We start from the raw sequence: 22,911 nt of genomic DNA, 5'->3' as shown, positions 1-22,911 counted from the left end.
CATTTTTTATCAGCCAGCAAAAAATTCTGGACTGCAATTATGATTTAACTGGTATAAAGTCAACTAGGAGCAAAAAAGCCAAGTGAAGGTTCAGTGCCTTGAGTTCAAGCCCCAATAGATAACATTTTTTTAAGATAAGAAAATACTATCAGGTGGATAATGACTTCAGAAAATAAATAACTCCTTCTGTACGGCAAAGGACATAGCTGATAAGATTCATAGAAAGCCCATGGATTGGGAGAAGATCTTCACTAGCTATAAAACAGACAAGGGCCTCATAAAAAAACACTTAGAAGTCAAAAACTTAAATTCTCCAGGGCTGGGAAGGTAGGCCAGTGGTAGAGTGCTTGCCTCGCACGCATGAGGCCCTGGGTTTGATTCCTCAGCACCACATAAGCAGAAAAAGCTGGAAGTGGCGCTGTGGTTCCAGTGGTAGAGCACTAGCCTTGAGCTGAAGAGCTGAAGGACAAATGCCCAGGCCCAGAGTTCAGGCGCCATGACCAGCAAAAAACAAAACAAAACAAAAATTTAAATTCTCCAAAAATAAATCCTCAAAGAAACAACCACCCCATCAACAAGTGGGCCAAAGACTTAAAGAGAAACTTCTCTGAAGAGGAAATAAGAATGGCCAATAGAATGGCTAAATTTCTCTGGCCATAAAAGAAATGCAAATCAAAAAAAAATTGAGATTACACCTGTCCCAAGTTAGGATGGCTATAATCAAGAAATCTAATAACAACAGATGCTGGATGGGATGTGGCCAAAAGAGAACCCTATTGCATTGTTGGTGGGAGTATAAACTTGTTCAACCACTTTGGAAAGCAGTATATATGTTCCTTAAAAAACTACACATAGACCTCCCCTATGATCCAACAATCCTACTTCTGGGCATTTACACAAACAATCACAAACAAGGCTACCAGCACAACTACTATGTTTTTATCGCAGCATTATTCACCATAGGTAAGATAGGGAGCCAACCCAAATGCTCCTCAGTAGATGATTGGATCAAGAAAATGTGGTGTATACATACAATGGAATTCTATGCTTCCACCAGAAAGACCAGCATCCCCCCGCCCAATTTGTTAAGAAATGGAAAGGCTTGGAAAAAAATTATATCAAGTGAAGTAAGCCAGTCCTAAAGAAATTTAGGCCCCATAGTTTACCTTATTTGGAATAATTAGTATACCTCTGGGATAATCTTAGCAGATGAGTTGAAAAGCTCAAACACTAGGTACATATGATCATATAAGTTGATGCTAAATGAAATCACCCCCAAGACATGTACACAAGAGGTCTGTCTTTGTTGTTGTTGTTTTAAATGTACTTTTTTTGGTTTATTTCCTTTGCATGTTCTTTCCCCTATGATATATCCCCTGTTGTCTCTGTACTTGATTTTGGTAGTTTGCATTTTGTGTATACATTTGTCTAATCTGGGGAGAGGAAGGTGAATAACAAAATGGAAAAAAAAAGGACACAGGATGACCCATTGCAACAATGAGATCCACAGGATGTTATATTGGAAATGAACTTTACAACTTCAGTCAGGGAGGTGGGTGTGTGAGAAGGAATGTGCGAGGTGGGAGGTGGGGGAGGGATAGTGGGACAATATCAAGGGAAGGGGTAACAATGATCATGATCGACAACCAAGGTGCTCATTGCCTTATTCATGTAATTGTAACCCCTCTGTACAGCATCTTTACAATACCATTTTTTTTAAAAGAAAATTCAAAAAAAAGAAAAATAACTATAAACTCTACAATTTCTAGTAAAGATGCCATAATAATGAATATCTAATATTTAGGAAAGAGGTTATTTTTGCATTTAAAAATTACATATAACATACTAATTTACATTGTGGTCATATGCAAATGTGTTTTGTAATACTTGTTTGTGGCTAATTAACTGCTCAGATACTGATATCTTCTACAAACAGTACTGATATTATTCTGTCAGTTCAGAACAAAACAAATACTGTCCATAACTGGGACTAGAAATACCATGTACATGTTTCTGGTCAAAATTTAACCAGTCTGACCTTGAATTTTTGATGCTCTTCTCTCAGCCTCCTGTGTGCTGGGATTACACGAGTGAATCATACCATCCCAGCTACACATTTATTTCCATAATCCTCATTGAGATCTTTGTGGTAGCATCTATTCATTTATTTGAAGCTATGTCTCAAAATTTTGGCATTTTGTTAAAAGTCTTTCAGATCTGCCAGGGCTGACATTGAGTGAGATCCTTAGATCTCAGGCTTTTAAGTAGTTAGTATTATAGGTGTGAGCTACTACTGTCTGGCTCTTTTATCTTTTAATATTTCTTCTTCCAAATTTCCAATAAATAGTTTTCAAGTGCTTTGTGAAAAAGAGATAAAAAGATATAAAGAAACAGGAGGAAAGGAAAGAAGACTGGAGGGAAGGAGAGGGGAGAGGTGGAGAGGGAGAAAAAGAAGGAAGAAAAAGAAAAGAAGGGGAGAAAGGAAGGAGAGAGGAGGGATGAGAGGGAGAAAGGTAGAAAGAGAACAAGTGAAGAAGGAAGGAAGGAAGGAAGGAAGGAAGGAAGGAAGGAAGGAAGGAAGGAAGGAAGGAAGGAAGGAAGGAAGGAAGGAAGGAAGAAAGGAAGGAAGGAAGGAAGGAAAGGAAGGAGGGAGGGAGGGAAGAGGAAAGGGTAGAATATCAGAAGTCCTGAGATCCCAATGGTATAACTGGGAAATAGTGTGTTAGCAACCCCAAACCTTATTTCCTGCTATGTCTCTCTGATGGGGCTATAAATGCACACTCTTCCTCACCAGTGCTCTTTTTAGCTCATGTTTTGGAAGGCAATGAATCATACACAGGAGTCTGTTAAGTTTTTCTGGGAAAAGATTGGCACTGTAGATGCCAGAGACAGAAGAAGCTGCACTGCCACTTCCCCCTTCTTCCTCCTCTGCCTGAAATAGAAATGTGGTGTTTGGATTGGGGACACCACCTTGTGACTCTGTTAGGAAAAGTCTGTGAACATGCTTAGCATAACTCTGTTGAAGCTTTTGAGCTCAGAAGTTCTACTAACCCCCTGAGGATTTAACTATTTTTTGGTTAGAAAAAAAAAATTCAGTGTTTGTCTGGTTCTCATTGGGGTTCTGTATATTGCAGCTAAAATATTAACTTTTAAGTCTGGAAGTGTGGGGGATTTTTGTTTTTTGTTTTTTTGGCTTTTAATTTTTTTTTTTTTTGGAGGTGCTAAGATTTGAACTCAGGGCTTCATACTTGTCAAAACAATTCAGTCATGCCCCCAGAACTCTGTGTTTGTGAGTTTTTTTCAGGCAGGTTACTGTGTTTTTGATTGGATAAGCCTAGACCATGATCTTACTATGTATGCTTCCCTTGGGATGCTCAGGCATCTGGGACTTTTTAGCTTATGGAATTGTGTACAGTAAATTTCCTTTGTGTTATAATTATTTTGTTGTAACATCACAAAGAGACTCCATCTCTTTCATAACAGTCAGTATCTGAAAAAAGATGTAAGATTCAGTGTTGTAGTTGTGTTTTCTGATGGGGATGATGGAGATGATGTTTCAAAATGACTTAGGAAGCCATTTACTTACAGTGTGTGATATTTTTCATGCATGCATATTTCTTTAATTTACTTTTCAACATTCATGTCCCTATTTTCCTATCACATGATTTTGACAGTTTTACTCAATGATATTGAAGTTTGTGTTTCAAAACATACTCATTGCTTGTTTTGAGTTGCTATCATGATAAACTGCTGGGAACTTTCCTTACTTTTAATTCACTTAACCATTCTTAACAGACTGTTTGAAGCCCTTTTCCCTTAAAATCTTGGTTTTCTTGATTGACACCTTTAATTTTCTTTTTTCCTCTCTCTTCTGCTTTATATTCATAGACCACTCTAGAGAATTATGTAAATCTAATTTTAAATTAGCCTAATTCCTCAACTTCAATTGAGAATGGGAGGAATTGTCTTGTGAGAGGGTAAACATTTGTTAGAATAATTTTGATAATGGGTAAATCTAAGTGTGCTGTATTCTCAATGCATTCCCAAGGTAGTCATCACTTCTTTGTAGTTCTATGCAGATTTGAACTACTTATCCCCTACCTTTACTGATTTCACTGTAAATCCCAAGAGAATTTGACTTGGCAGGCACTTAGATTTTTAAGGGAAGAAAGTCCAAAACACACTTAAAGAATGGTTTTAGCAACTTAAATACTTAAGAATGAGAATTACATATTCAACTTAAATAAACTGGGTGCTGGTGCTTATGCCAGTAATCCTAGCTACTGAGGTAGCTGAAATCTGAGAATCAAAGTTCAAAGGCAGTCCAGATAGAAACGTCCATAAAACTCTTATCTCCAATTCCCCAGCAAAAAGACAGAAGTAGATGTGTGGCTTATATGGTAATGTGTCAACCTTGAACAAAAAAAAATAAAAATAGAAGTGTGGCCCTGAGTTCAAGATTCAGTACCAACACACACACACACACACACACACACACACACACACACACACACCCCTAAATAAACAAATTTATTTTTTATTTTTAATGGGGAATAAAATAACTACATGAAGCCATTCCTTTAATCTCATATTAATTGAAGATAGTAGATGAGGGAGGAGATAATAGCAGTATTAGAACATATGGCAATCCAAGAGATGTTTTATACATTGCATTCTCACACTAAATTTATGAGCTAGGTACTGTATTTCCAACTTAGTGCTTTTGAAAACAGAGATCCAGGAAGGTCAAGTAGTTTGTCTAAAATGATTTAGCAATGAAATAAGTAGGCCAAGCTCTGAACCTTGGTATCCTGTTTCCCCAACCTACAGTGTCCCTCTCTTATCTTCCTATCTCATTTTCATCGAGGTTAATGAAACGTGAATGTATACTAAGGGAACAGAGACTGGTGATTACTTCCATAACATTTTAAAATATGATTTTTTACTGGCCTCACTGTATTTTGGTGCTTAACATTTAATATACAAATTAAGAAGACATTATCTTTATATATTTCATAATGCAACACTTTCAGAGCTATCCATCAAACCAGTTGGAAGTCATGGCTGGGAATTCCCAGAGCATGCTGATAACAGTGCTAAATTTCTTTTCATTAGTTCCATTCATTAGCTTCAATAACTGAATATATTAACTAAACCTCACATATATATTAGTCTCATAACTTATTAATGTTTAGTATAAAATTCAACTGTCACCTTTTTAAGTACATGACTTGATTGCTGAATCACATAAAACTGCTATTAAGGATTTAAATACCAAGTGGGACTTTTGAATTTTGTTCTCCTGATTTCTTTTTACCCATTCTTATAAACAAAGGAATATAATTTCCAAATGGTAAAGCATTTAAGTGTAATTTAATAGTGTGTAACAAAAGAAATTTTTTATAATAATTTCTCAAGAGTGTTAGATTACAAATTCTCCTTTTCAGGCTCATGATAGAATAGTAGTCTAGACTCTGAGCACACACACACACACACACACACACACACACACACACACACACAAATAAATATAAGTAAGTTGGTTATAACTCAATCAATTCATAAAACCTACTAGATCTCTAAAGTCTGCCTTCCTCCCTTTTTAGACAAGTTTTGAAAGTAGAGACTCACGGAAGACAAGTAACTTGCTCCAGATTACATAACACTTAAATGACTGAGCCAAGATCTGAACTTTAATATTGTTTCCCAAAACCCATGGTCTCTCTTTTCTAAATAGTTTATATTTAGAACAAGTTACAACACAGAAAAGTACTGAAGCAAGGTTTAGGGAAGTCCTTGCCTGGAGTGATTCCCCTCGGTGTTTTTGTCTGCTTCCTGAGGTCTGGGCAGCTGAGTACCAGTGCATAGATGCAGGAAGCTTACTTGGTCTACCACAGAGCCAGACCCCCAGAGAGTGGCTGCTAGTAAAGAAGTCAGACCACAGAAGTAGCAAAACCCAGTGTCAATAAAGATGCCTAAAGCAAAAGAAAGAATATTGATTTAAAGAATGTTATCCTTGCTCATTTGAAAAATACAGTAATTTTGCAAAAGACAAAGTAAGATACTTCGTATGAAGTGCAGTGGGACCCACGCGTCTTAGCAGAGTGAGGGTTGAGGCGAGGCGGAAGGATAAAGGAGGTGCATACCTTGGCTTGTCCAGCTTTAGTTATGGCAGGCATGTTGAAGATCTGTCCAGTATAAAAGTGCACCCCACTAAACATGATCACTGCGATGGAATCTCCTTCCTTCTCAATGACTTCAAGGATATCCTCCATTCTTAAGAGATCTTCCCCCTAAATCATGTTAGATAAAATTACACACACACAGCCATAAAAAGTTCATTGCTTTATATCTACCAATCTAAATTTCACTAACATAAGAAGTATGGTTAAAAAAAAATTCTCTCCTTCACTAATGTTCTTCAGAAATTCAATAAGGGATGAACGTGTTTTACGTATTCAGAAATTATAATAAAATAGTAAAAAAATGTTTTAAGTGTAACTCTCCATCTGTGCTAATTTGCCCTCTATTTTTTTCAATTAGTCTGCATGTATAGCTCTACATTACTTTGTCATTATCCCCATCTATTAAAATACCAAGAGATGGAAGGAGTTAACACATATGCAACAAGACCGTCTGGTATCAGTATCATACTGTGTTATTATGTTTCCAAAATCACTTATATACCTCTCATCCGACTATTTACCTAAACAATATGTCTGTTAATTTCATAATAACATCTCCAAGCTACCCTAAATATATAGATTCATATTTAAAGAAAATGATCAAAATATCTCACTAGTGTTATTAACACCCTCCCCACTCTCCCCAACTAGTGAATACTGTGAATACTGTGAATGAACTTAGATTTGACTTCGCAAACAACTGGAGATGAAATATCTACATGAAATACAAAACATCTTCTTGTGGCCTAACAATTCTGACCTACTAACAAAATTTTTATGAATTTTCTCCAGCACTAAATTTGATAAGATTAGGAAAAAATACAATACTAATAGCTTTATGAGGCTGGTGAGGCTCAATATTCCTACATCCTCCAGTTTACTTTTAATATAACTTTCATAATTCTTGCTAATTGTCAATTACTCTGCTCCATGTTAGAGGTGCTTTTGTGTGTGTACACATACACTCACACACACATATTTTATGTGCTATGTTATTACAAGAATCCCAAGACTTGTTTTTACAATGAGAAGAGAATTAATAGTAGAATTTCTGAATTGTTCTTTGAACTGGGCTTGTACACCCATGATGAGAATGATTTCACTAATTTTAAGAAAAAAAATTAAAAATGTAAAACTTGGTGATTCAAAACTTTATTCTTAAGCATCCTCATAAGGTTTGCCCCACAATTTAAAAAAGAAAGACTAACAATATTTGATAGGACATAGACTCTATTCACACTGACTTACTGCCACTTAGATAATGCTTAACTTGAGATTATGAAGACTTAATGCTAAAGTCTCAAGGTTATGGCAAACATAAAATATTAAAATATTGATACTTATATTAACATCAATGGTCATATTCATACGTTAGGAATTAGTAATTTGTTAAGAATATGTGAACATACTCAACTAATTTATGTCAGGTTGGGAAATAAAAATAGAGCAGGTTTTAAATTTATTTAAAGCAATTTGGCATAGTGAGAAAAATTCTTTGAACATTGTCTTAACAGCCAGGGAGTATTCTATGAAAACCTTGAAATTTATACTTTCATGGTTTCCTTGGTGCCAAATTGTACAAGTTGCAGTGTTGATATGGCTATGTCTATATACCTTAGTCTTGTATCCTGGGTAAAATACACAATATTTTAGAGTTTTTTTCTTTTTCTTTTATTGTCAAGGTGATGTACAGAGGATTGTGATTACATAAATAAGGTAATAAGTACATTTCTTGTCAGACTTGCTACCCCTTCCCTCACTTTTCACCTACATTCCCTCCCACCACCCCCCCACACAAGTAGTGCAGATAAATTTCCAACAAATTGTCTTGTATATATCACCGTTGCATTGGTTCCCCCTTGCCCTTTGTCTCATCATCTTGTTGTTTCCCTTCACTTCCCTAATTCAAATAAACATACATGCAATACCAGAGTACCAAAATCAAATACAGTGAAAATAGGGGATGTACCATAGAGGGAAGAACATCCAAAAGAAACAAAAAAATCACATAGTACATTAAAAATAACAACAACAAAGAAAAACCTTCAAAACATGTTTAAGTTGTATTAGCTGTATCCTTTGTTATCTGGTTAAATATTAATAAATCTAAGACAGATAAAATAACTTTGCTGAAATCATATACCCAAAGAACTGGAGGACTTAGAATGCCACGGTGTATATTAGCCATGCTGTAAAGTCTGAAGCGAAACTTCCTTACTTTTTCCACTTCAATTTAGCACAATGGAAAATATTTGGTTCATGAATTACAGTCATCATTTAATTTCAACAAATTATCACCTGTCTTAACTTGATTTTAGTGACACCAAAAGTAAATTACATTTGAAGCTTAAAAATTGATATAACCTATTTGTCACTCTCTTTCCCTATCTCTAAAGATTTTGGCTTACTCCAATGGTATAAGTAAGAAAATAGTTTGCTTGCCATATGTCTAGTTCTTGAAAGATAAAATAAGTACACTTCTGAGTTAGTCTCTATTTTAAACAAAATTATCTAATAGTAATAGAAATATGCTTTCTTAATGCTTCCATGAAAGTTCCATTAAAGTAATGAAAATAATCAACTTTTGAGGAAACAGAGGGAAAAATCAATATTAATAGAAGTATAATAAATATTTCTTTCTTTCTCATATACCTGTCTTGGCTTTATTATTCGCATACTTTTCTCAACATTAAGTCCATGAAGTTGAAGTTGTGACTCAATAATATACTGGAAAAAAAGGACAATTTATTTATTAAATAAAGCTGCAAGCATGCTAGTACTCTGAAATAACTCTGAAAACAAAATATGAATCAAATATGTATTATGTTGTTAAATCCAAAGTCAGAGATGGTGAATGAAGAGAATATATCAAATAACTACTAATTATAAAATTTAACAGAAAACTTAACATTCATTGAAATAGTACTGATTAGAGGTAAATAGAAATGTAGAGGTCATAGAAATATTTAGCAATTAGAAGAGATTTTTGTATTAGCAGTCACCAACTAAAGTCAAACCTACAATTAACAAAATAGGGATAGAAGTCATATGGATCTTCTAGGCCTAAACACAGGAATTAAAAGTGTTTACCCTAGTAATAATAAATTAGTAAAGGGAAAGGTATTAAAGAGTTTGCTACATTAAGAATATAACATATGCATGGGAACAAGCAGTTAAAAGGATTTTTTCCCTTGTTATTTATGTTCTAGTCCTTCTTACAAGTTAATGGCTACTAATTTGGACAGGATTACATGTCCTACAAATACAAGAAGTGAATCGGAATAGTTAATAATAATACAAAGGTAGAAATCAAGTTTCTCTAACTTTAAAACATTAAAATGTTCTATCATCTATGTGTATATAGGTCAAATTTCTTTCTTTTTTTTTTTTTTTTTAATTTTTTTTTTTTGGGTCCGGTCGTGGGGCCTGAACTCTAGGCCTGGGCGCTGTCCCTTAGCTCTTCAGCTCAAGGCTAGCACTCTACCACTTGAGCCACAGCGCCACTTCGGCTTTTTTTTTTTTTTTTCTTTTTGCTTATGTGGTTCTGAGGAATCGAACCCAGGGCCTCAGGCTTGCAAGGCAAGCGCTCTACCACTGAGCCACCTTCCCAGCCCTATAGGTCAAATTTCTTAACTCAAATGTGGATAAGATAGCATGAATTTTTAGTGAACCACAAGAACCATTTTTAATCCATATAAAAAATTTTATGATAAAAAGTACAAAAACTATGCTAGGATGTTATGGAAAGAGAACTAAATAAAAGCTTACATTTCAATTTTATATAGCTAAAGGGTTAAGCACTGATATTTGTATTCATTGGATTCCATAAAAATAAAACAGCAATGAGAATTAATAAAACATCTATAACCACACTTGATTTAGGACAGCAGTTTGCTCAGTGTCTTTAAAAAGACTAATAAATCAATGTTCCTATTCAATCCTTCCCTCCCTTAACACATGTTTTACTTGAACAAAAGAAATAAATCAACAATCTATAAAAAAATGCTTAAATCAAAAGCATTTGACAGATCTTTTTATTGTGAGGTTACTTGGAGAAGACTAGTGAATAAACATTCAAGTCAGGCAAATGATATTCCCCGCTAAGGAAGAGTAAACAGAACATAAATACAAAGTGAAGAAATTCTTACATGATCAGAAGGGAAGGCCTTTGCTTCTAGAAGAATTTTATACCGTTTTGATGTGGGTTTAAAAAACGATAGCTGCAATGAAATGGATTTATTGAAAAAGCATTAATGTACAATTTATACATTTGTTCACTTTATACCACACTTTCATTTTACAATCTCCAACATTTTAAAGGAACTAATTAATTAAACATCTTAAGGTATCTGACTGGGATAGCTTTTCAATTAGCCTTGTTTCCAGTGTGTTACAAAGGAGGAGAAGATACTGGCTCATTATGTTTATCAATGGAAAAACAAACTCAGGGAAAAACGGTGAATCAGATAAAAGCAAATTCTCTAAGTTTATTTAAATGTTAATTGAAAAATTATCTTCTCAAACATTGAATGGTAATTTCTCTAGTGTGATACTGAAATTTCCTGTCGTATGTATATCTTATTCACACTGACTTATCTTGTACTACAAATTTAGATTTTATTGTACATATTTTTCACTATATTTTTAATGGCCTTTTAGTTTATACTTAGCAAGAAATACCTCATCCTTAACATTATTTTTTTTCCATCTTGGGGGCATAATTAAGAAATACTACCATTAAACAAAGGGTCAATTTCTCCACTTAGTTGCTGGGAAATGAGTTCAATTACCTTAACAGTGAGAAGGGTAGTAGCTACTGTTAACCAGGTGTTGATTATAAATTCAGTTGCTGAATTAATTCTCACATATTATCACACTTAATTCTCACACAGATATGTAAGGTAAGTATGAATAAAAAATATAGACTTAAAGATGGTGAAAAGATTATCTTGCATCAAATAGATAGTAAGTAACAGAGCTGGGAGCCAAAGTTTGAGATATCTGAACTTGTAGGCTATTTCCAAAACATACTATAAAAATGAAATTAAAAACCTTCAAAGTATCAAACAATTGCTATAGACATAATATTGAGACTGCATTTGACACTTAAGTAAAACAATAGAATAGTTAGGATGCAAGAAATGCTTCAAAAAATCATTTAAAGGACTAATTAAGGAGTTAGATCCTTCTCCATGTAGGGCACATGGGCAGCAAAGATGGCGCTGAGAGGGAGTAGAGTGGTCAGAGCCCAATTTGCTTTTAAGTTCTGTGCTTAACCAGCCCCTGGAAGCTTAGGTGCATGATAGGGTGTGACCTTGACAGTGATTGGTTCCTCTTCCTCCCCTGCCATGCCAGCGCTCCTTTTTTGCTTTATAAAGGGCTGCTCTGTGTTAATAAACGAGTTTCTTCCTGCTTGACTTGACTCCCCGCTGAGTCTGATTGTCTCCCGGGCTGAGGGAGGCTGGGGAACAGGCCAGCGCACACTTACCTTTCCTTGGTCCGTCTTTGTCTTTCGTGGGACAGACGAAGACCCAACATCTCCAGTTTAATTTTATTTTCCAAATTTTTAAACCTATTCCCCAAACCCTCATTCACCAAAGTATACTGATCCATAACCCCACCATGCTCAAGTCCAACATACTGGAAATCGGCTGAAATGAGCTGTTCAGTCCTTTGTATATCGCTGTCTGATGCGCTTGCCAGCAGGTTCTCTTTTCACTCACTTTGACTTTTTTTTCTTAAGTTCTAAGATAAGAGCTTTTCATTATTCAAAAGCTCCTTGCAAGGGTCAGCTCTTCCATGATTATGAAGAAACCATTATATCATGGCCTAGCATTTCCTGGTAAAAATGAACACAAGCTCACAACTTATTTTTAAATAGCATCGGATGCTTATGAATTAAAGATAGGAAAACATCAGAGTGTGTGGATGAGTTTATTCTAAACATTGATGGTAAAAGACACTTACCATTAGGAGATGTAAATTAACACTCAAACCATTCATTAGGACTATTTCCTTTTCGTTGGCTCCTGTAAAATTAAAAAAAGTTGTAATTTAGATTTCCCTATGAGTTATAAATACACCTGGATAAACAAGTTAGAGAGACTATCCTTGATCATTTAGAGTAGTTTTGAAGATAAAAGCATGTTTGATGTGTCATCATATAAAAGTAGAAGTTTCCTACTTGATTCATTTTCCAAATGATATCTGAACTCACATACACACAGCTAGCGAAAAACTATGCTTCCTTTCTGATGCTATACATAATAAAACAAAAATAATGAGGCATTTTATTTGTCTGTAAACTAAAAATGCTGATACCCTATTATTAAAATTCCCAAAGAGTCACTTTTGTTGAAAATGGATCTTGCAAAGTAATCTAAAAGAGATATTAAGGACAATCACATTTTTATAAAACTGCTTGTTTCTAACATCAAATGAAATGAACCTTTAATAAAATAAAGTTACTTTGTCAAACATATGCCTCTGTTATTACAATGAAATAGATATATAGTAGTTAACAAGTAAAAGGAGCTTCATAGCAGATTATAACAGAATGAATAGCTCTGGAGTTTTTTTATAAACATTAAGATACAAATATGTATTCTCTGGTAAAAAATGCAAAATTAAGATACATATTATATAATTTTAACCTTATCTAATTCCATTAGCTAGGTTTGCACAGGAAAAATAGACAGACATAGAACCCATTGTTTATTCAGAACATAGTACCAATAAGTATACAATTCTTATTTTCAATTCTTATGTTGTCTTTTAAAGGCAATTAGACCTGTGCATTAGGAACGATATCTCTTCAACAACACTGAAACATATGAGGTATGTTTCTTTTTGTTTACAATGATGTACTAGATGTTAAAATCTATATTGCGAGTCCTATATTTTGTTTCCAAAGAAATACTTCTGGCATAGTCCCATTTTAAAAGAATAAGTAGTAAATGAAATAATAAATCTAATAGATTTCATGATATATTCACCTTAGGGAAGGTCACTGGAAATGTGTTTAATTTTCCAATTCATATTTTTAACATTGTCATTTAAGGAAGAGTTTGTATTTGACTTAAATCAAGGAAAGCTTTGTAACTGTTCTGTAGATTTCTTTTTGATGTAGGAGCTTGATGAATAAATGATGGGTGTTGAAATATATATCCTGATCTTTATTATGTGGATAACATTCACGGCTAGATTAAAACATTATCATTGAATATGTAGACATATTAGGTCCATGTGATAATCTAGCCTATTTATATTTCACTGATGATATAAGCTTATGTCATATGTAGTGGTGAATACCTTTTCCTATAGTAAACATATCTATTTGAAATATGCTAAAAAAAAAATCCTGCCAGCTTTATTATAGATTGTTCTCTAGGTTACGGCATGAGTTCATACTTTCACTCCTAAATATAACATTATATATCAAATCTAATCTGATTATGACCTCATTTGTTATTTACAGATATCATTTTTGTAAATAACTTTTTAAAATATTTGGCGAGGGAGAGTAGAAAACACAAAGGAAGTAAAAGAAACATGTAGAGAGAGCAGAAGAAAATTCATATCAAAAACTATAGCAAAAATAGAAAAAAATGAGTAATTGCAAATGACGATAAAAAATAAAAGAGGTAAGAAGTGAGGAGACTGTTTTAATTTTGTCCAAGCATCACATTATGAATAAAATAACAAATTCCAAGGACATCTTGGTCCTCCAAGAAATATAATTTTCATCTTCAAGCATTTAAATTCATGGCATGGGAACATGATGGGCGTGCATGCACATCATCCCACAGATGTGTTAGGCAAAATTCAATCTAGATTTATTCCTGCCATTCTTTTCTTTTTAAGTGTCATGCTTATACTTAGTACAGTTGTTTGTTAATAATCTGTCGCTGATTTGAATAATTTGTTTACCTACACATAAAAATATTATCCCAACTTGGATCATTTTAAATTCAACTACCATTTTGCCAATGCTAACCTTGTTGCTATTGATATATGCACAAGTCAAAAATTGGTCTGTTTAACTTGCATGCATGCACACACACATAGCTAGGAAAGATGCTAATATTAATCTTTTAAGACATTAGCAGAAATGTTTATTGCAAGTATGACCCAAAGGACCTGAAGAATCAAAATTTCTTAACATCAAAGCATCAGTAAATTAGCTGATTTTTAGTTTATTTTCAAAAGAAAATTTACCTAATTGACCTATTTTTTTGGGTTCAAGTTGTACTTCTGAAAACAGCATTGTTCTTCTAAGATATTTAAATATCAACAGTATTCTATAAAAGCAAATCTGTTTTCAGTATACACTGCAATTCTTTCAAGTTGCTTATCTTTGTTCCTTTTCTTTTTCCTAAGAGCCTACTTTGAATTAATGTAGAAACATCAAGAACTACAAGTACTTAGGGGCACAACTTTTTGAAAAGCTTCTCCAAAGCAGAATTGGAAAAGATCATTATTTTAGAAGATCATCTACAATTCACTACCACAAATATCAAGATTTGAATCACTTCAACTGAGATGTATATGAGCCAGTGCACTCACTCACAGAGGATTTTGTGCTTATTGTTTATTAGTTTATTACTTATTTGTCTATGGACTGTCACTTTTGCTTTCTAAGAAAATGAAGTCTAATTAAATGCAAATACTGCCTTGTCTTGAAATTTGGCAAGCTGGCATTTTTGCCACCATTGTGATAGCCTAACACCTCCAAATCTAAAAGTTATATTTTCTCACCCAGTCTTCACAACAACTTGATGAGGCCTTTATTATTATTTTTTTTAATCAATGAGTACTGAAGTAACTTACAGTCTCTTAGGAAAGAAAAAAATCTTTGTCCAGAAAAACATTCAGAAGCATTTGTTACAAGAAATTTCTTCACTCCCTGTAAGTCAAATATAGGAGATAGAAGGTCATAACTAACTTCTATGTCTCCTTAACCCTAATGTTATTTACACCTTTGCAAAGGAAACATGACAAGGTCCCAAACTACTTACCATTTGACAAAAGGGTTCATTTTGGGTCTCCTTATTGCTATATCACATTCTTCATATTTATGAATCAGACACAATGTTATTGTGGTCTTACCTGTCAGTTTTACAATCAGGTGAAGTCCAAGAATTGTCCCCCTCTAATTTAAAATCTATGGCCTTTAAAAATGGCTGGTGGAGGGTAGAGGGTCTATAACTATTGGAGCAGAGCTTCCAAGGATTATTGTTTCTCTGAGAGTCAGTTATAAGTTTCATAAAGTAAATTTATATTCATATGGCAATATTTTTATAAGCTCACAAGCAGGCATCCAGCCATTTGTGAGTTTTATGCACCCAGGGAGAAGTGGCTTAATATAATTACTAATAATATTCTTGAGCAACTCTATTTCTAGCATCTTGATAAAATGACATTAATTACAAGGGAAAATTATTCCATGTTTTGTGGAACTGTTGGCTCTATATAAAATGTATTCTTAATAGTTTTTCTTCACTTCTAAAACTGAAACTCCTTTCTGCATCTATAATACATGTGTTTATTTATCATCTCTCTTCTCCACAATTATATCAATTTGAACACATAATAATTTTTATCATCTATTCGCTATTCTTTTTGAAGAATTTTATGTTAAAATAAAGGTTGTTTATTTAAGATACTGGGAGAGTCATTCATGATCCAAATCACACACCATGTCAACATGTCTGTTTGCTTAGCACATATTTAGACTCATCAGCAAAGGGGAAGAAATTTGAAATTTGCTACACTTTGGAAAAAAATATTTAGCAGAACACTTTAAACAGTTTTATTAATCGACTTCCAAAATGTTTAAGCTTTCATATATTATACTATGGAGAACCATCATAAAATATAGCAGTGGGCCTAAGGATGTAGCTTAGTAGTTGAGCACTTGCCTACTGTGCCTGAGACTGGGCATGCCAACCATCATACCACACACACATACACAAACAAACACATATGCACACACACACACACACACACACACACACACACACACACAGCAGAAGAGTAAAATGTGTGAAGATGAGACACTAATTAGAAGGTATTGTTCTGATAGTTTAAATTTGACTTTTAGGTCCCTTCCTAATGAGCAAGGTTAAAAGGATACCAAACATGGCATTAGTAACAGACAAAACCAACAGCAGATTAAATCAACATTACAGGAAGCATTGTCTCAGAGGAAGTTCCTTATATAAATCCTTTCCCCATCCCCCATAAAAAAGACCAATAATCAAAGCAGAGCCACTTATACTAATGTCCCACCAAGCTAAAACCAGACTGCTTATCAGACCACCAGAAAAATCAGGCCACTTCCAATTGTCATTAAGTTGTCAGAAGTTCCTAATGCCTTAAATCCTCTCACAAAAGAGGTAATCTGTCATAAGGGGATGCTGGCCAGTCAACTTCTTGTCTAGACTGCAGAGGAAAATAATTTTGTAATTAACAACCCATTTCCTTTTTCTGCTTCTGATTACTTCAGCTGATTTTTCCCTTAGAAACCCAGTCTTCAGTTTAACTCATTTTAAAGTGTTCATTCAAAAAACAAGTTTAAGAGTAAAATGTAAGATTAAAATTTAAGATTAAAGATTAATGCTTCAATTAAAAAATAAACTAGCCAGGTGCCACCTGTGGCTCAAGCCACTAATCCTAGCTACTCAGGAGGCTGAGATCTGAGGATAGAGGTTCAAGCCAGCTGGGGCAGGAAAGTCCCTGAGACTCTTATCTCCATTTAACCACCAGAAAACTGGAAGTGGTGCTGTGGCTCAAGTGGTAGAGTGCTAGACTTGAGCTGAAGAGCTCAGGGACAGCGCCCAGACCCAGAATTCAAAACCTATGGCCAACAACAACAACAAAAAAAGTAAACTCAAGATCTTATTTGTTGTGATTTTGTAGATATATAGACGCATGTCCATGTACACAGACACACAGACACAGACAGACAGACAGACAGACAGACAGACACACACACACACACACACACACACACCTTCAAAATAAATCTGTCCTGGATATGCTTAAAAGAACATCAAGCTTTTAATATCAGAAATCTGGAGGCTAATATAAGGGCAGCCTGGGCTACTTGGTAAAACCCTGTCTGAAGATGAGCAAACAGGCAAACTATGCAAATAACTCACTTGCTAATTTTCTTATTAGATTAAGTGGTTAAGTTTTATTAAAAGAATTGAACTTAAACCATCTTTTTAGCCAATACAATTTTAGAAATAAAGAATGAGATATTTATTTAAAATTTTAAAATCAAACTTCTAAATTACAGCTTAAAATATGTTTGGAGACACAGTCAATTTGTATTCTTTAGGTCGACAAAATATAGTATAAAACTTACAGTATCTATTAACATAAACTTAAATATAGTTTAAATTAGTGAGTATACATTAGTTTAAAAGAACACAAAATGCTCTCTATGATGGCACATGTTTTTTTTTATTTTTTTTTTGTGAACATACTGTACAGAGGGGTTACAATTACATGGGCAAGATAATGAGTACATTTCTTATCAAGCATTGCAGCCTCCTCCTTTAATGATGGCACATGTTTGTGATCACAGCTCTCTGGAGTCAAAGGTAATATACCAAAACAATTCTTTTTCACAGGAGAGGCTGGGGTGCAAGTCAATGATAGAGCATTTTTCAAGAATGAACTAGGGACTCAGTTGCATTGGCAGTACTACAACAATAACTAAATGTAAGAGAAAGGTATATTTAACCCTTTACTGTCATGGGTTAAAATAGAAGATTTGGATACTATTCAAAAAGATATTACTCAATAAGATTTTGGCTTTAATGGACAATTCTTTGGGAAAATAATTCATCTCATACTTACCTACAATGTCCTTCATAAGGCCCACAATACATTCATCCCCTGTAATCCACGGTCGTTTGCCTGTATCATGACCATAGGCACCTCTGAAATTAAAACGGGACATAAAAATTTTTAGTTGACTGTATGTGTGTATATTTACATGTGATTTTTCCCAACACCCTCTTTCTTTATTAAGTAGGCATTTGTATAGGAATTATTATAATATTTAAATAATTATGTAATACATATTAAAAATAAAAAGGATATATTTGGGGGCTTTATTTTTTAGCTTATCTTTTTAAAACTAATTTGGGTTTCATTTTGTTGAGGAAGGGGTGTTATATGTATACTATTTTATTAGGTTGTCTTATTTTTGGAGCCTCGGATTTTTCCCTTTATTTTGATATTTACTATGTTATTTGAATATTTAAATACTTCTAGCATATAGTATTATGTATATTGATATATACAGAGTATATTTTCTAATTTAGCTAGAAACCAAAGTGAGCACCACTTGAAAAATAAAATATAGTTACGACCTGCAAATTAAATGGACATGTACAAAATGTAGCTATATTTGTGATAATGTTTAGATTAACCATAAAACTTAGGGTAAATCCAACAAACAGGCATGAATTAATACATTTATATCTAATTTACATTTTGTGCAGGGTCCCAAAAAATGTAGTTTACTTAAGTTAGTAATACCTGTCTCTTGTTTTCTAGAAAAGTATAGAACTATAGTATCCAGAAAATCTGACCTATCTTAGCAGTATGCCTGATCAACGCTCTGGTGTAATTAGACAAAGCCCCTAGATTTAACACAACAATCAAAACCAATACTACACTTTGACTTCATTTTCTAACAATTCATCTGTCATATTCCAACTAGATTTTTACTATGCTAGCAAATATCCCAGTACATCTAATAAAACTCCACATACACAAGAGAATCTCAGTCTCAAGAAATTTCTGTGTTATGAGGGAAACAAATACACTTAAAACTATAAAAAAAAATAACAGAATAATAGAAAGTACCTGGAATAATATTATGTACTTATGCCTTTAAAAAATATATATACATTAGGGGCTGGGAAGGTGGCTCAGTGGTAGAGTGCTTAGCTTGCATGCCTGAGGCCCTGGGTTCGATTCCTCAGCATCACATAAGCAAAAAACAAAAAAGCCAGAAGTGGCGCTGTGGCTCAAGTGGTAGAGTGCTAGCCTTGAGCTGAAGAGCTGAGGGACGGCGCCCAGGCCCAGAGTTCAGGCCCCACGACCGGACACTCCCCCCCCCCCCCCCCAAAAATCTATACATTAGATTTTGTAGACTTGCAAAGAAAGGAGTGAGCATGTGCCTGTTGTGTAATTCAAATCTGGGTTTGAATCCACAGGTAATAAGTCAATAAGCTGGGGGGGGGGGGGGGGGAGGGAGGGGAGGTGGGAGGACAGGGATGGGAAGGGGAAACAAAGAAGGAGGAAACAATGATAAGAAATGTACTCATTACCTTGCTCATGTAATTGTAACCCCTCTGTGCAGTATTTTCACAATTAAAAAAAAGCTTATTAAAAACAAGTCAATAAGCTGGCCTTGGTGATTCTGGATCCCTAATCTCAAAAGGGTGGTTCAATTGTTCAAAGCCTTAATAATCTTTAGCCTTTGCTGACATCATGATTTGCACACGTTTATCACAGCACAATCTCTTCTATGAACAAAATTCTTAGTATGTAACAATTGTCTTTCATAATCTACTATAAGTCAACTCCAGATCTTTATTAATGTGAGACATTTATTAGAAGATTTTATAGGACCTAGTCTTCTATATTAATATAAGTAGATTCATGACAATATGTAGCTTAAAAGGTTGCCATGAAAAAGAAATGAGGTCACTTAAAAAAGAGTTGCATAGTACCTATGCTGAGTGAATTTTGCAAATGTAAATCTCATGTTAAATTCCTGTCCTTCAGCATGTGGAATATAACGTGATTTTTAAACTAACATTTCCATTACTACATAAATAAAGACCAAGAAAGAGGACTTTCTTTGAGAATAAACAGACTAAGAGCTAAAGAAGGGATAACGAGGCAATTGCTAGTTGTTATTATTATTCATACTATTATTAGAATAGCTTGCAGCTTGCCTCTTTCTTGACTTCCAATATAAATGCTAAAGACAAAAATCATTATCAATAAATGGTAGTTAAAGGCAGATACTTGGATCCTTTTTTATTTAATCACATAGAACTCCATGGCCTTTGCTGATAGCACAATACATCTTATTACACTGAGGTAGTAAAATTCTATGTTCTGCCTCAGAGAATTTATAACTCAGAATATTATGCCACCTACTTCTCACTCTGGCAGACACCATAGTAATAATCTTTAAGGATTCGTTTCTTCTTGTAATGTGTTTGGCATTTCCTTCCCTTTAAAATATCACACACCAAGTCGGCTTCCTCATTCTGTCAGCCTACTAGCCTGGAGTAGTGAAATGTATTTAGAAAGTGTTATCCAAATAAACCCAAAGTAAAGTGGCCTATCATTAGAGAAAGTAGATGTAGAGTAAGTACATGTTTAAACATATGTATTAGAGTTAGGAAAAATGTTTTATTGTTTTCATTCAAAACTGCTGAAATAGCTACAAATGTTGGAAAGGAAAAGAGAGCATGAGAGCTCATTAGCACAGCATCAATCCTTGGTATGAGTAGGGTATTTTCTGAGATGTCTCTGAGCAATACTTGCTCATGAAGTTAGATTGCAGAATATAAAAATCTAATGAGGAAGTTAATAGAAACTTGTATCCTCTTTAAAATAGGGCCATGTTTTAACTATCCTACAAAAATGAAAAACAGCTCTACTTTTAGGAAGCTTCCTTCATAAGTAAATACATAAACTTTCACATTTGTCCCTAATGATATTGCATTTTTTCCCACTACTCAATTGATGACTAGCTAACAAAGATGTTGACTAATCTTTCTTGCACCCTATGCTATGTGTTTTTTTTAATCATGGACTCAACTAAATGAGACTATACAAGAGTGTTGAGCAGAAATTTCTGGCATACTTCATCATTGCTATTGCACATACATTACCATAAAAAGTAAGTCATTGTCTACCAACCAGCTGATTTACCCTTGACACATAATTCAGTGGGCCACTTTTCTCTTGAAATAACCTTATCAATTTATCACTCTTCTTTTGCTTTGGCCATACTGGTGTTTTAAACAATTCCTGGCCTCATACTTCCTAGGCAGAAATTCTACCACTTGAGCCTTTATGTCCTCCATGTCTGAGTTGGTTTTTGTTTGTTTGTTTGTTTTTTGAGAAAGAATCTCATTATGCTCTCTATTGTCAGTCAGATTACAGACCTTCTCATTATTTGAGAGCAATCTTCATGCTGAGGTCTGTTAGACGGTAATTGTTATATTCTTCCCCGATCATGGAATGACAGGCCCAAGGCACCCATCCATGTCCATTGTTGGAGATGATGTCTTGCAAATGTTTTGTCCTGTGTGAACCTCAAATTTTAATTCTTCAATCCTTGGCTCCCTAATTGCTATGACTATGGGCTTGAGACACAATCCCTGGCTCTGTCATTCTTCTTAAAATAATCTCTAGAAAGTCATAACTGTAATAGGCATTGCCCTTAAGAAAAAGAAAAAAATATTTATATAGAAAATTTGACAATGCATATGACTTAAAACTTTTCACAAAAGCAAATATCTTGGTTAAAGTGAACTGTTATTTCCCCAATGAAAAAACAACTATGAAAAACAATAATAAATATATTAAAATAACCACAACAAATATATTATGTGGGCCCACAACTACTTCTATAATTTTTCCTCAAATAATAGAAGATTCAAGAAAATTTGTGTCATATTTATATAAAGCACCTTGAATGAACAATCTTGATATCTACATCCCTGAGCGGTTTCTTGCTTTGTAAAAGTATAGTAGCTTTTTTAATGTTAAGATGATAAGTTTTAAAAGTATCTTTTCTAATTAGGCAACTATGTTTAATGTACATTAGACTATGTAATAAATACCTAGACTTCTTGGGCTCATGATATTCCATTGGTCAAGAAGGAAAGGAAATGACCTGTCTTAAATTTCAACTCAAGAATAGGACAGTTGGAAATGAAGAATATGTGATCAGTTAAAACATGCTACAATCATGAGAGTCCTGGTTCTAGAGGAAATTGGAACATATACAGGGTAGATTTTTGAACAAAAATCAAAGCAATAGAGGGGACAGATTGCCCATCAAAAGGCTATGAAGATAATTCTAAACTGAAAATATCTGGACAGGAAGAGTTGCTAAACTTGAACCAAGGCTTCCTAATAATAGAAATACTTTTGCATACTGAGGGACAAATATAGCTGACCTAATCTTCCTGGGGAACCTCCTAGCTAGCAGAGTATTGCCTATTAAGTATGAGAAAGCCCAATAAGCCTTCTGTGTTTCATCCATTTAAGACCTACAACTGTGTTTTTAGTTAAACTGGCACCTAAACTCTTATCTCTGACTATTTTAGGAGTTAGTGCTTTTTGAGTGTTCCTATCTGCTTATGAAATCATTTTCTCCCATAAATCTCTCTGTGGTTAATCAAACTGCAGTCCTTCTCATTTTTTTGTTGTTGTTGAGAGGGGAAAGTTTTCTTCTCACAAGATCCTGAGCTGGAAAAAGACAGAAGTAGAAGTTTAAAATTAAAATTTTGGGGAAAAAATTAATAATAGAAGTATGTTTTTGCTGGGTGCCAGTGCCTCACGTCTGTAATCCTAGCTACTCAGGAGGCTGAGATCTGAGGATCACGGTTGAAAGCCAGCCCAGGCAGGAAAGTCCATGAGACTCTTATCTCCAATAAACCACTAGAAACCC

General features: G+C 34.3%; 1 protein-coding gene across 3 annotated transcripts in view; it reads right to left on the bottom strand.

The window, feature by feature from the left end:
- Positions 1-22,911, bottom strand: part of Kynu (kynureninase) — a 116,639-nt gene that overhangs the window by 67,188 nt on the left and 26,540 nt on the right. For all 3 annotated transcript variants that reach the window (XM_042683504.1, XM_042683505.1, XM_042683506.1), the window contains 5 exons: positions 18,054-18,136; positions 12,153-12,214; positions 10,334-10,405; positions 8,838-8,912; positions 6,147-6,293 (listed from right to left, as the gene is read on the bottom strand). In XM_042683504.1, the coding sequence (XP_042539438.1) occupies positions 6,147-6,293; positions 8,838-8,912; positions 10,334-10,405; positions 12,153-12,214; positions 18,054-18,136 (439 nt within the window). The remainder of the gene's footprint in view (positions 1-6,146; positions 6,294-8,837; positions 8,913-10,333; positions 10,406-12,152; positions 12,215-18,053; positions 18,137-22,911) is intronic.

Source organism: Dipodomys spectabilis, unplaced genomic scaffold (assembly GCF_019054845.1).
Source record: "Dipodomys spectabilis isolate Male_0828 unplaced genomic scaffold, ASM1905484v1 ptg000081l, whole genome shotgun sequence".
Classification (NCBI taxonomy): domain Eukaryota; kingdom Metazoa; phylum Chordata; class Mammalia; order Rodentia; family Heteromyidae; genus Dipodomys; species Dipodomys spectabilis.
The sequence above is the reverse complement of the archived record's forward strand: the minus strand, read 5'-3'. Positions and strand labels throughout refer to the sequence as shown.